General features: G+C 34.0%; 1 protein-coding gene and 1 non-coding gene across 5 annotated transcripts in view; one reads left to right on the top strand and one right to left on the bottom strand.

Annotated features, from left to right (window-relative positions):
• SP3 (Sp3 transcription factor) overlaps positions 1-13,710 on the top strand; it is a 64,855-nt gene extending 51,145 nt beyond the window's left edge. For all 4 annotated transcript variants that reach the window (XM_033860006.2, XM_033860007.2, XM_033860004.2 and 1 more), the window contains 3 exons: positions 3,605-3,797; positions 9,366-9,562; positions 11,951-13,710. In XM_033860006.2, the coding sequence (XP_033715897.1) occupies positions 3,605-3,797; positions 9,366-9,562; positions 11,951-12,267 (707 nt within the window). In that variant the 3' untranslated portion in view covers positions 12,268-13,710. The remainder of the gene's footprint in view (positions 1-3,604; positions 3,798-9,365; positions 9,563-11,950) is intronic.
• LOC117313108 (U6 spliceosomal RNA) lies at positions 2,675-2,781 on the bottom strand. Its single transcript, XR_004527570.1, has one exon. It is a non-coding gene; the product is annotated as a U6 spliceosomal RNA (small nuclear RNA).
• Positions 13,711-14,111: the final 401 nt, after the last annotated feature.

Consider the following 14,111-nt stretch of genomic DNA (forward strand, 5'->3'; position numbering starts at 1 on the left):
ACATAGAACAAAACACTTCTTCCCCCAGACTCTCTTTTTTGGTCCCCTTTAGCCTGTAGTGTCATGTTTCTGTCTCCCTCTCAAGCCAGACATATCTGTACTTGTTATTAAATACTTTTTCACTTCTTGCCCATTTTCTTAGTTTCCTTCTTGAATTTTCTGCAGTATTTGATGTTGACCACTTTTCCTTTCTTTAATGTAGCACATTTTTCTGGGTACGCCTTTCCTGCACAGGTTCATCCTCTTCTGCCTGTTCCTTAAATGTCTGCATTCCTCATAGGCTGCTTTCTCTTCTCATTCTACTTATAGTCCTTGAATGATCTAACCTACTACTTTGGATGCACTCCATCTGTGTAGATCCAGCTTTTTTACTGTTTTGTCTCACAAGCTGTTCAGACTCTGTGACCAGCAACCTTGAATTAACTGTCCTTCTTTACCTCCACCTGAACCTTCTCCAGTGTTTCCTATTGCAGTGAATGACACCACCATCTACCCTGTTGCCCAGGCCAGAGTGCCCTCTCTTCCCATTTCCCCCCTTGATTCTTAGTTGTAGTTTTTCTGATAAAATAAATTAATTTTAAACTGTTAGAGGCATTTTTCTTGGTTGCACATTCTAGTTTTCATTAGTATAAATTCAGGAGCTATTAGGGCACATTTGATTTCTTTAGGCTATTTTTGGCTCCAATTATTAGTGACTGGTGTAAATCTAAAATAAATGTCCATTAAGATTTTTAGTTTACATAAATCAAAATTAAAATGTGTAGGAATTTATGTTTTATCAAAGATGATTATATTCAGTGTTTGTTCTAAATCATGTATTGTGGGGGTTTTTGTTTTCATTTTAATTTTTTTTTATTGGGGAATAGTTGCTTTACAATGTTGTGTTAGTTTCTGCTGTACAATGAAGTGAATCAGCTATATGTATATATATATATCCCCTCCCTCTTGGACCTCCCTCCCCCACCCCCAATCACGCCCATCTAGGTCACCACAGAGCACCGAGCTGAGCTCCCTGCGCTATACAGCGTTTCCCATTAGCTGTCTGTTTTACACATGATAATGTGTATGTATATGTCAGTCCCGATCTCCCAGTTCATCCCACCCTCCCTTACCACTCACCCACCATGTCCACACGTTTGTTCTCTATGTCTGCATCTCTATTCCTGACCTGCAAATAGGTTCATCTGTACCATTTTTCTAGATTCCACATATATGTGTTAATATACAGTATTTGTTTTTCTCTTTCTGACTTACTTCATTCTGTATGACAGACTCTAGGTCCATCCACACCTCTACAAATGATCCAATTTTGTTCCTTTTTATGGCTGAGTAATATTCCATTGTATATATGTGCTGCATCTTCTTTATCCATTTGTCTGTCGATGGGCATTTAGGTTGCTTCCATGTCCTGACTATTGTAAATAGTGCTGCAGTGAACATTGGGGTGCATGTGTCTTTTTGAATTATGGTTTTCTCTGGGTATATGCCCAGTAGTGGGATTGCTAGGTCATATGGTAGTTCTATTTTTAGTTTTTTAAGGAACCTCCATACTGTTCTCCATAGTGCTGTATCAGTTTACATTCCCACCAAACAGTGCAAGAGAGTTCCCTTTTCTCCACACCCTGTCCAGTATTTATTGTTTGTAGAGTTTTTGATGATGGCCATTCTGACCAGTTTTGATCTGCATTTCTCTAATAATTAGTAATGTTGAGCATCTTTTCTTGTGCCTCTTGGCCACCTGTATGTCTTCTTTGGAGAAATGTCTATTTAGGTTTTCTGCCCTTTTTTTTTTTTGCGTTACGCGGGCCTCTCACTGCTGTGGCCTCTCCCGCTGCGGAGCGCAGGCTCCGGACGCGCAGGCCCAGCGGCCATGGCTCACGGGCCCAGCCGCCCCGCGGCATGCGGGATCCCCCCAGACCGGGGCACGAACCCGCGTCCCCTGCATCGGCAGGCAGACTCTTAACCACTGCGCCACCAGGGAAGCCCTCTGCCCATTTTTTGATTGGGTTGTTTGTTTTTTTGATGCTGAGTGCATGAGCTGTTTGTATATTATGGAGACTAATCCCTTGTCGGTTGCTTCATTTGCAAAACATTTTCTCCCATTCTGAGGGGTGTCTTTTCATCTCGTTTATGGTTTTCTTTGCTGTGCAAAAGCTTTTAAGTTTCATTAGGTCCCATTTGTTTATTTCTGTTTTTATTTTCAGTACTCTAGGAGGTGAGCCAAAGAAGATCTTGCTGTGATTTATGTTAAAGATTGTTTTTCCTATGTTTTCCTCTTAAGAGTTTTATAGTGTCTGGTCTTATATTTAGGTCTTTAATCCATTTTGAGTTTATTTTTGTGTATGGTGTTAGGGAGTGTTCTAATTTCATTCTTTTACAAGTAGCTGTCCAGTTTTCCCAGTGCCACTTATTGAAGAGACTGTCTTTTCTCCATTGTATATTCTTGCCTTCTTTGTCATAGATGAGTTGACCATAGGTGTGTGGGTTTATCTCTGGGCTTTCTATCTTGTTCCGTTGATCTATATTTCTGTTTTTGTGCCAGTACCATACTGTCTTGATTACTGTACCTTTGTAGTATAGTCTGAAGTCAGGGAGCCTGATTCCTCCAGCTCCGTTCTTCTTTCTCAAGATTGTTTTGGCTCCTCGGGGTCTTTTGTGTTGCCATACAAATTGTAAAAGTATGGAATGCTTCATGAATTTGTGTGTCATCCTTGCACAGGGGCCATGCTAATTTTTTCTCTATCCTTCCAATTTTAGTATATGTGCTGCCAAAGCTAGCACTGCCAAAGCTAGCACTCATGTATTGTTTTCTTTTTTTTTCTTTTAATTAGTTTTCTGAGTTGAAAAAACCTCTTAGTTTCACATAAGGAAATGATGTTATATCATTATCGATACAAAGAAAGATGTTTGGCTATGCTGACAGAACAATGTAACTTCCTGCCATATCCACTCTTCCTCACCATTGCATGCTCATTTTGTTTCCCAGTCTGCTTTATAATAAAACTCATTGAAAATAGAAACTCTCTCATACTTATGCACCTCCTTCCACAATGATATTGTGGTTGTGGCCATTATAGATTTTTAGTAAGGATTGACTTTAAAACTTAAGTTTATGAGTAATAATTTCATTGTACCTACTGATAGGCATAATTTCATTCCCATAGGACCTACATTTTGCATTCCCATAGTATCTACAAATATGCGTAATTGATACACGCTGTAAAAAAGAGGTTTAACAGGCATTAGAATTTGTTCTATTCTGAGTTGACCATTGATATATTGACTATTTGAACAGTTACAACTGAAGTTTCAGATTGTTTTATGACTCAGCTTGCTCAAAAGAAATTGGCTTTCTTAATGAATTTTTAAAAGCAAGCTCTAATGGTGGCTTTATTCTCTTTTTGGCTTAATCTCTGATATTTAGAATAAAATAGATTGTTTTAAAAGAATAATCCACAACAAGAAGCAATGATTATGCTCCACAAACAGATGATTTTTTACTTTTACATAGTATTTATTCATTTTACCTTAGAGAGGCTCAGATCTCATGCTATCATTTTGGGCCAGTGGGCTGCTTCTCATCTGTATTTGTTTTCTTCTTTAGATATTAGGATCAAGGAAGAAGAACCTGATCCTGAAGAGTGGCAGCTCAGTGGTGATTCTACATTGAATACCAATGATCTAACACATTTAAGAGTACAGGTGGTAGATGAAGAAGGGGACCAACAACATCAAGAAGGAAAAAGACTTCGAAGGGTAGCTTGCACCTGTCCCAACTGTAAAGAAGGTGGTGGGAGGTATGCACACACGAAACATACTTTTCTTTTTAGACTGTTAATATCATCACCCTAATTTTTGAAATGCTGCATGCCATGTCACTTAACTAAGGGAAATTATTCATTACATGATCATCTTGTGTGTTTGTCTGTATGAGTGTGGCAGAAAAAGTTAGAGAACAAAATATATGAAATCAAATTTTCAGTTCTAAATGCCTGTTTTAAAAAAACTAAAATTACTTAGTTTACTTAAAAAAAAAAAGTATAGTAAGATGCCATTTAACAGGCCCATATTGGATATTAGTCTGTTTGCAAACCAGCAATGGATTTGCCTAAATACTGATTAAAAAGCTGCTTCTTCTCTACAGTAGAAACTAACACAACATTGTAAAGCAACTATACTCCAATAAAAATAAATTTTTATAAAAAGTTGATTCTTAGCTTGAGAATAGCAGTTATATAATATAAGTTCAGAAATTGTTAATAAAGCATAAGTATTTTCCATTTTCAATAGAAATGAATAATAAGCCTTAATGATGGAATTTTTTAAAAAGTGGAACTGTAATATCTCCATTCAGTGTTTTCAGAAATATTAAGAAATAATAACATGACAGGAATAAACTCAAAACAGATCAGTAATTACATTAAATGTGGATGGATTAAGCTTAATAATTGAGAGATTGACTCTCAGATCATATTTAAAAGACATAAAGCCCAGCCTTATATTGATTATAAGGAACATCTCAAATTGGTGCAGGAGTGTTGAAAGTAAAGGAATGGAAAAGACTTATTAGGCAAATGTTAACAAAAAGGAATCTTGGACATGGTAAGATTAAGGTGAAAATATCAAATGGATAGATAGGGATATATTTCTTTTTTTTTTTTTTGCATTATGCAGGCCTCTCACTGTTGTGGCCTCTCCCGTTGCGGAGCACAGGCTCCGGACGCGTAGGCTCAGCAGCCATGGCTCACGTGCCCAGCCGCTCCACGGCATGTGGGATCTTCCCGGACTGGGGCATGAACCCGTGTCCCCTGCATCGGCAGGTGGACTCGCAACCACTGTGCCACCAGGGAAGCCCAGTGATATATTTCTTAATAATATGAAGTTTTCACCAAGAAGATTTAATAGCCATGGTACCTTTTCCCCACAACTTTGAAATACATAGAGCAAAAACTGATAGAACTCTAAAGACATTATAACCATGTCCTCTAGTCATAGTGAAAGACCTTAATATAACTCTCTAAGAAATGAACTATTTAAATAGACCAGAAAAAAAAAAAAAAACCCTGTTAATGAACTTGACCTAGTAGAGCCTCTCTGCCTTTTGAGTTGTTTTGTACATTGGCCAGCCCATTCACAATGATAGTAATGACTAGTAACTGTTAATACTGAGAGCTTACTGTGTTCTAGATGGTCTTATAAGTGAGGCATAGAGAAGTTGAATGATTCTTTACAGCATACACAGCTGGGATTTGGACCCAGTTTCTTATCAAGGCCTTAACCACTGCACTGTACTGCCTCCCAGGTGAATTTGCTTCTTCTCCATCTGATCCTTAGGCATTTGTATTTCCTACTGGTAATTATTCACTTGTTTGAAGTTTTACTTATTCTTTGAAATGTTTTGGTCAATTTAAATAAGTTAGTGTGGAATTCTGGTTAGACAACTTTTCTGAAATTTACTCTCATTTTTACGGGAACTTTCAAGATAAATTTTCATGAAAGTCAAATGTAACTGAGGGTCAAGGCCTTGCCTGTATTTTGCTTATTCTTTTCTTTAAATTGAAAATCTTTTAAAATTATTTTTATTAAATTAATACATGTTCATAAAAATTCAGAAAATATAGAGAAGTTTTAAAAGAATACCAAACTTCTACCCTACTTCAAGATGACTATTGTAACATTTTTGTATATATCCTTCCAGACTTTACTCTCACTGTTTTATGTGTCTGTTTTTCTTTTGAAAATTTTTGTGATCATATTTCCAAGTGTACATAGAGTTTGTATCCGTTTTTTATGACTGTATGGTATTCTATGGTATGGATGTGTAAGAATTTAACAACTTTTGGGAGTTTATTGTTGAAATTCTAATTCTTACACATATATCTTTGCACATCTGATTATTTCATCATTATAAGTTGGCAGTGGTGGAATTGTTTTATCAAAGGGAATTGTCTGCTAGAAAGGTTGTATCAATTTATACTCCCATCAGTGGTGTATGAGAGTATGTTTTCCCACACCCTTGCCAACAATGGATTTTATAATTTTTAAAAACCTTTTAAAGTCTGAGAGATGAGAAGTAATTCCTCACTATTGTTTTATTCAGTATATTTTTGTTACTTTATTTGAACATTTTTTGTTGTGTTATTTTACCATTTCAAAATTTCTTTTGTGAATTATTTCTTTGTCTTTTGTGAATCTGTTAATTTGTCTGTCATGTGCACATATTTTTTTCCAGTTTTACATTGTCTTTCAACTTTGTCAGTGGTTTGCAAAATGCATTTATTTACACAAGTAAAGAAAGTTCTCACTTAAAGCTTGCAAACCTTTTTTTAAGCACAAAATTTTTAGTTGAGATGCATTATTATCATGCTATTAAAAGTCTTCCTTAAACTGAGGATTATAAAAATACTCATATTTTTCCAGAACTTTTGTGAGTTCACTTTTTAATAACTTATTCTAACAATTAAAATTGAAGTTCTTAAGAAAAACAACTGTTGTTTCTTAGAGCTCATTTGAACAAAATTCAACTAATATACTCATGATAGGCACAATTGTATCATTGACAGTTGCTGCATCTAATTAATAGAAGCACAACATATAGTAAATCCTGTTCTGCAAAGGTGAGGTAGGTGGCACTTTATACATTTTAGAATATTAGCCTTTCCGCAACAGTATTCTTTTAAAAAAATAATAGTACGTATAAAGTGGCATCTTTAGAGAACTAAATTTTATTTTTTTACCTTTTTGAGCAAGGTGTAAAATATAATTAAATATTTAAAAACTGTATTCATTTGGGCATTTAGCCAATATTTATTAAGCAGAACCAGACTTCAGAAACTTTATACTCTAGTGGAAGAGACAATTTTATAAAGTAAAATAAATTCTAAAGGCGTTATTGTTATATAGGTTTTGTGTGGTTTAGACAACCTCAATCCAGTTTTAAAAAATTTAAGTTAATTTGTAAAATCTGTTTTCTTCCCTGTTAGCCTTTCAGTTTGTGTTCCGTTTCTCCTGTCCCAAGCAAAAGACTCGATTTACTTAACTTTTCTTAATCCCTCTACTCAGAATTTAGCTTTATTTATTGTGTCACTCTGTCTTTGCATTATTAAAATTTTGGGAGCAAGTTTAAGCAGTCAAGAAAATGAACTTAAAATTGTTAGTTTTGTAAGATCATGTAATAGGTATTAGTGGTGTAACTATATAAATCAAGAGGAAAACTTACGGTAATCTTTTACTACTTGAAGTTTGTTGATAAATTCACTTCAGTTCTCTTCCTTCACATCACATGCCATAAATCCATATCTGGCATATCTAGATCTTATCTTGAGTAAAAAAATTTTTTTAAAATAAAAACTTGGACCTCGGTATTGGACTTTTTCCCTTATATTGTATATTTTTGTGTGCCCCGTCTCCATTTTTTTTTCTTAGTTGCCTGTCCCATTTTCAGACAACGAGTATGTCTTGTTACCTTATAATTCAGTTGATGAAAACATCTTTCCCTGGATTTTTGGTTCTTTGGGAACTCATATTTGTTGCTGTAATTTGTTATAGTCTTGTGCTTTGTTCGTGCTCTCAAAGCTAAATTTTGCTAAGTTAGTAAAATAGCACTTTTGAATTTATAAAAGCACATTGATTCACCTGAGTGGTAGGATTAGAAGAGAGGCAAGAAGATAAGAGTGTAGAGTGAACTGAATTGGGTTCTCTGTGAAATTGCTATGGTGAACACAATATGTAAAATCGGTTTGTACACCAATAGCCACAGACATTGCTCTTTTTCTTAGGGCCATTTAAGAATAAAACAAATTTAAAAAGCTAAATTAAATGGAAATATTATTGGCTTTGGTTAAGACTTTGGCATTGCAGGTGAGCCAGCAAAACCTGTTTCACTCAACTCAGCTCTTTGAAGAGAGTAGAAATTGGGGGTGGACTGGAGCAGAAACTAGAATTGTGTTAGATTATGACATCCTTGCCCTTGAGACAACAGCATGACTCCTCCTTGTCTTTACTTATGCTATTCCTCTGCCTGGAATGCCTTCCCTCCTTTCTATCTAAATCCTACCCACCTCCTCCACGAAGCCTTCTCTAACTACTGGAGCCCACATTGATGTCTCCCTGTTCAGAACACCTATGGCATCTAACAGCCAGCACTGCACCGTTTAGCACTGTTTGTCCTATGGCAATTTCACATGCTACTGAGTGTGAGTACATTAAAATATAAATGTGGGGAAATATGCATTTTTCCAGTAAAATTTGAAAAACGATAGGTATATTATATACAGGAGGATTTGCAGGCTTATGGAAGGTTTACAGGCTATACCTAGACTGTGAGATTGTGGGAGGAGGGGAAGTTGGGGGGGGTCTTAAATGTACCTTTTTGTAATCTCAGAGAAACTGCAAAGTTTATATAATATGATTTTGACAGTTGATGGGTCTAAAATGTCATTTTTTTATAAACTCATTTGTTTTTATTCAGTAACTAGCCTTTTTTTTTTTGAGGTTGAGTAATAACATTTTCTATAGTGTTTAATATGATTTGAATATCAGTTCTGGAATCAAAATCGTTTTCTTCTTGCTTAGGCTAAGATACCTGTGTTCACCCATCTAATAAGCACATATCTTCTAAACCCTGTTCTTGGTATCAAATACTGAAATGTAACAGATGTCAAATTTTGCAATGTGGAGAAACTGCATTTTATTATTTCTCTGATTTATAATTTTGGGTATCTTTGCATGGTTAATAGGGAATTTTAACTGTAAAGATAATTTTAATTTATTTCATGTAGTTCTAGGGATCTAAGACAATAGCTTTGTCTAGATTTTTTTCTCTGATTTTCTCCAAGTCGGTGTATATTCAGGGTGTGGCCATACAAATATGTGAATAAATAATGCTTATATCATCTTAATTTAAAGTCTTCTTAAGGTGCCTTAATTGTACCTATGATTAGTTATGCATTTATTGTTGGTTTATTTACTTTTTAAATTAGCTGACATCATGACTTTGAATAGGCCATTTAGTTTCTGGTACAACTAATTTAATCGGATTGGGCCTATGCATAGAATTTGGGAATGGTTCTGACCGAATAATAAATAACTTTACTATACTCTTTATGTATGAAGTGTTCTTTTAAATTATATATTTCTTGAGCATATTTACATTTGGACAACACTCACATTAGTTGTGGAGTAAAATGAATATGTAAAACTTATTAATTTTTCTTTAAATTGATTTTAAATGGTCTTGGTTTCTGATTGACCTCACAGTGATAATGTCTTCTATTTGAAATTCAACATGGGGAGTATGATATGAGTGATAATGTCCATTTGAATATTTTCATATAAGTATATATTATTCTGTGTGTGTTTTTTAGAGGTACCAATCTTGGGAAAAAGAAGCAACACATTTGTCATATACCAGGATGTGGTAAAGTCTATGGGAAGACCTCACATCTGAGAGCTCATCTGCGTTGGCATTCTGGGGAGCGCCCTTTTATTTGTAACTGGATGTTCTGTGGTAAAAGATTTACTCGAAGTGATGAATTACAGAGGCACAGAAGAACACATACAGGTTACTAATATTTACTTTTAACAGATAAAAATTAACTGTAAGGCTACATACTACCTTGAAATTTTTTTTAAGCATACCTTACTGAACTGAATCTTTAAAAATATGACCAATTACATCATATTTCTATCTTCAGTAACACCAATTTAAAAACACTAATTCCAAACAAGTCAGTATGGCTTATTTTATAAAATAATGTTTCATTTTATGCAGACTTTGGTTAGCTTTTGTTTTCATATTATTCAGTGTCTTAAGCCACATTTATCTCATCATTGTTAATTATGTTAATGTTTTAAATTAGTTGTGTGTTTTTACTCTTGATCATTATCTTCTTCTTCCTCCTTAACACTGTAATAAATAATAATTCCTTTTCCTCTGATAAATTCAGGCATTTCACCCTTTCTTGTTTTAATGTGTGTGAGGTAAGCAAAAGATATTTCACTGAGGAATAACCAAGGCATTGTTGATGTGAAGACTCTTTCATTTAGTTGTTTTAACACATAGTGTTGTGTGGTTGTTACATGAAATGGACCTAGGAATGACCCAAATTGAATTCTAACTTAATATAACATATACAGATATTTTTCTTCTACTGCCATTAATGATCAAGGTGTTCATCAGTCTATGCTCAATACTGAAGAATTGAAAAATATATAATGCATTTACAAAGTTTAGAGAGCTTAGAAGAAAGAACTATGGTGAAACGGTGGACGATATGGATTTTGAAGTCTCTTAGATCTAAATATATAAAATAACCCATGAAGTATGTAGTAGTATGTTACATGCTCTCCTCGTTTTAATTTCTGTCTCATCAGGTAGGTAGACAGATGAGCTTAACCTGTTTGAAACTGCAACGGACAATATAAGAAAGTAGATAAAGTGTGCTTGGAGGCAGAGATCATTATTGTTGGGATAGTAAGGCATTTTTGAGCATGGCCCTATAATAGAATTTTCCTCAGTGGAATTTGATCAGCAGGATATAAAAAGAAATAATGTAAAAGGGAAAAAAGGTCTATGATCAAATAAGTGTAGGAAACACTGTGTTAAAGAGGGTTACTATACAAGTACCTTCAAGGAATGCCTCTTAGGACCTTTAATAGAATGTTAATGAGCACTGTACATCTCCCAAGTCGCGGGAGGTAGTGGCAACCTCTCATTGTGCCATTTTGCCATTTTGCCATGGAGTATGTCTCAGGACTAATGTTCCAAGAGAAGCTTTGGGAAATACCTTCCCAGAAGAATAGAATAGTATATGAATAGAAGAAGTGAGATCATTTGTCACGAGTGAAGATGAGATTTTATTTAACACATTTCTGTTACGTAGGATTGAACCACGTTATAGAAGTCATTGGAAGTTAGGTCATGGAGAGTCTGAACTGTTTAGTTATCTGCAGGTTACTCTTGCATTCCCATACCACTTAGTACAGTGGTGAAGTTTTGTACTGTAATAAAATTTGGTATTTAAGGAAGATTTGTCTGGCATTGATTTGTTGGATTGGAAAGGGAGAGACTAGTGTGCCATTGTAATATAGTTCAGGCATGAGGTCTGATGAGGACCTGCTGAGAGGAGAGGTGCTGGAACAAGAGATACGTAAGAAAGACATTTTGAAGAAAATAAATTAAGAAAATACTGGATTTGTTTATTGGTTGAGTTCTCCTTAGATTCCTTGTAGGTTGGCCTTTTGCCTTATCTTCTACTAATTGTCTTACATAGTAGGTCTTCAACATAATAGAAGTTCTGTCTGTCTTTTGTATTTAAAATAAGTATTTAAGCTGGGAAACAAATTTAGGCATCATAGAGTCTTATTAACTTTTAACATCATGATTTATTAGGCTTGCTCTTGATTATTCCAGCTGAAATCAGGTCATCTGGCCATCTCCATTATTCTTGGGACTACTCAGTCTTTATTAGACTTCAAGCTTGTGTCTTGGCTTTAATCTAGAAGTACTCTGTAGTTACTTAAATTCGCATTTAAGAGTTGAAGGTTGAGTATCAGGGATCTGACATGTTAATAATACCTTAAATATAGCTTAAAACAGTGTATTTTTCTTTAGAGAAGTATGCTACAGATAGTCGTTTTTAAGCTGGTATTTTGTAACAGATGTTTCAAAACTATTAGCATAGTTGAGGTATTAAATTCTTACCTGAATATCAGTGTATAATAAGTTTGAAGATTGCTTTTCATCCAGAAATAAAGGTGACATGTTTATTTAGGGGAAAAGTATTCTATGAGAGAAATCTTGCAGGGACAGCTCATGAAGCTAATATAGTTCTAATTGAACTCTGCTCCCTGTCCCTAACTGTCAGTGTTGGCTTATTTTCTTTCTCAGGGAATGATGAGTCTATTAATGTTAAATTTAAAAGACTAAGTAACGTAATTTCTTCAACAGGTGAGAAGAAATTTGTTTGTCCAGAATGTTCAAAACGCTTTATGAGAAGTGATCACCTTGCCAAACATATTAAAACACATCAGAATAAAAAAGGTATTCACTCTAGCAGTACAGTGCTGGCATCTGTGGAAGCTGCACGAGATGATACTTTGATTACTGCAGGAGGAACAACACTTATCCTTGCAAATATTCAACAAGGTTCTGTTTCAGGGATAGGAACTGTTAATACTTCCACCACCAGCAATCAAGATATCCTTACCAACACTGAAATACCTTTACAGCTTGTCACAGTTTCTGGAAATGAGACAATGGAGTAAATATTACACAAATACTTATTCATCGTGGTTATTTTTATACAGTAGTGAGAAGAACATTGTTCCTAAGTTCTTAGATATCTTTTTATTGATGTGCAAAAATTTTTGGATTGACAGTAACTTGGTTATACATGACACTGAAATGCCTTACTTTGTATGATATTCCATAGTATATTAAAAATGGTAAAATTGCATGGGTTTTGTAGGTACTTTTGGAATCTAGAAGAAATGAAATTTTACCAAGTTATATAAAGAGAAAATTGAATTTAACAATGCGAATGGTAGTCTAACCAAATGCATCAATCCTGTGTGGTTTAGTGTAAAAATGAGAACATGTTGGTATTTATCTATTGTAAGATAAAAAAAAAAGTTGGTGGGTGAAAGAAATCATGTTATGATAAAAAAAATTTTTTGTAATTTTCTTGATGACTGGAATTTTTATTATGCATAACTGACAAATCAAGTTTCCAAGCAAATGTTACATAGTGTAGGCTTTACTTAGCTTATCAATTTGTCATTTTGAAGCTAATTATTTTAATTAGGTTAACTATGTACAATATTTTAAGCATTACTCTTGTAAGATTTTGAAAACTACATTTTAACATGGAACTCTAGGGATAGTCACCTTTTAAATCCTGTTGAAAAGCCATGTTTAAGATTTAATTTGCCAAAATAATGTCTTGTTAATATTCTTTCAATAACGAAGTTGGGCAATATAACCAATGTTTAAAAAAGTTTAAAATGTATAGGTTGAGGCATTTGGGTGGTAAGAAAATGTTATAGTGAATTATCCCTTTTCTTGAGTATTGGAGGACCAAAAAAATAAGGTGTTATTGCGTCTTAGCAGTGATTTTTTTTTTTTTGAATCCAATCTTGTTTCCAAAAACCACATGTCTGCCAGGGCCTTAAAAGCCATCATGTAAATTACCAGTAAAGTATAACATATGCAAACATAACAAAATCACTTCCATAGTGACGATACTCCAACCATATGGATATTAGTCATAGAGAACTAGAGGTTTTATGATATTTTTTTAAGTCTTTTTTTTGTTTGTTTGTTTTGTTTTTGGTCTAGGTAGTCAGTCTGCACTTAAATATCAACCATTTTGCTTTTTCCCTTAAAATTTATATGTATCCAGTACATTTAATTGAGAAATGTATGTTTTTTATTATGCTGTATTTTCTTTTTATTTTTTAATTATTGTTTATATTTTCAATTATTAAAAAATGTACAAAATAAAGTTTCATTGCTGGTCTTGTAAGAGCTATACAATTTTCCAAAATGTATACCTATAACTGCAGCAGTTCACTTATTTCAAAAATTTGGGATTCTGTTCATTTGTTATTCTTAAGACCACCTCAAATTTAAAGGCTACCTTATTGTACGTTTAAAGTGTATTATAACAGTGTGGTAGTTAATAAAACACTATTTTTTTTTTCTTTTGAGTTTGTTGTATTCCTATGCATTTAAAATAATTGCAGTGGTATGGGATAAGAAAATCAGTGTGATTTATTTTTCTTAGCATTTTATTTGCAGATTCTTGATTTCAGATGCTGAGATTATTGTAAACAGGTATATTAAAAAGGGAAGAGTAGAGGCTCTAGCAGATTACTATTTTTTTTGCCTAAAAATGAACTTATTAAATAGAACTTTTGAAAAAAATCTTTTAGCCCACATTGATTCATTAGAATTTTATCAATCCATTTTGCAAACCTTATTTTTCCATTGTTTGTTTCCCCTGTTAAAGCAATGCAGGATATTGATTTATCAAAAACTTGAGTTTACATGAAGATTCTTGAAAATGATAGCATAAGACAAGCTTTGGTAACCATGGCAAGAGTTATTT

Source organism: Tursiops truncatus, chromosome 7, assembly GCF_011762595.2.
Source record: "Tursiops truncatus isolate mTurTru1 chromosome 7, mTurTru1.mat.Y, whole genome shotgun sequence".
Taxonomy (NCBI): Eukaryota; Metazoa; Chordata; class Mammalia; order Artiodactyla; family Delphinidae; genus Tursiops; species Tursiops truncatus.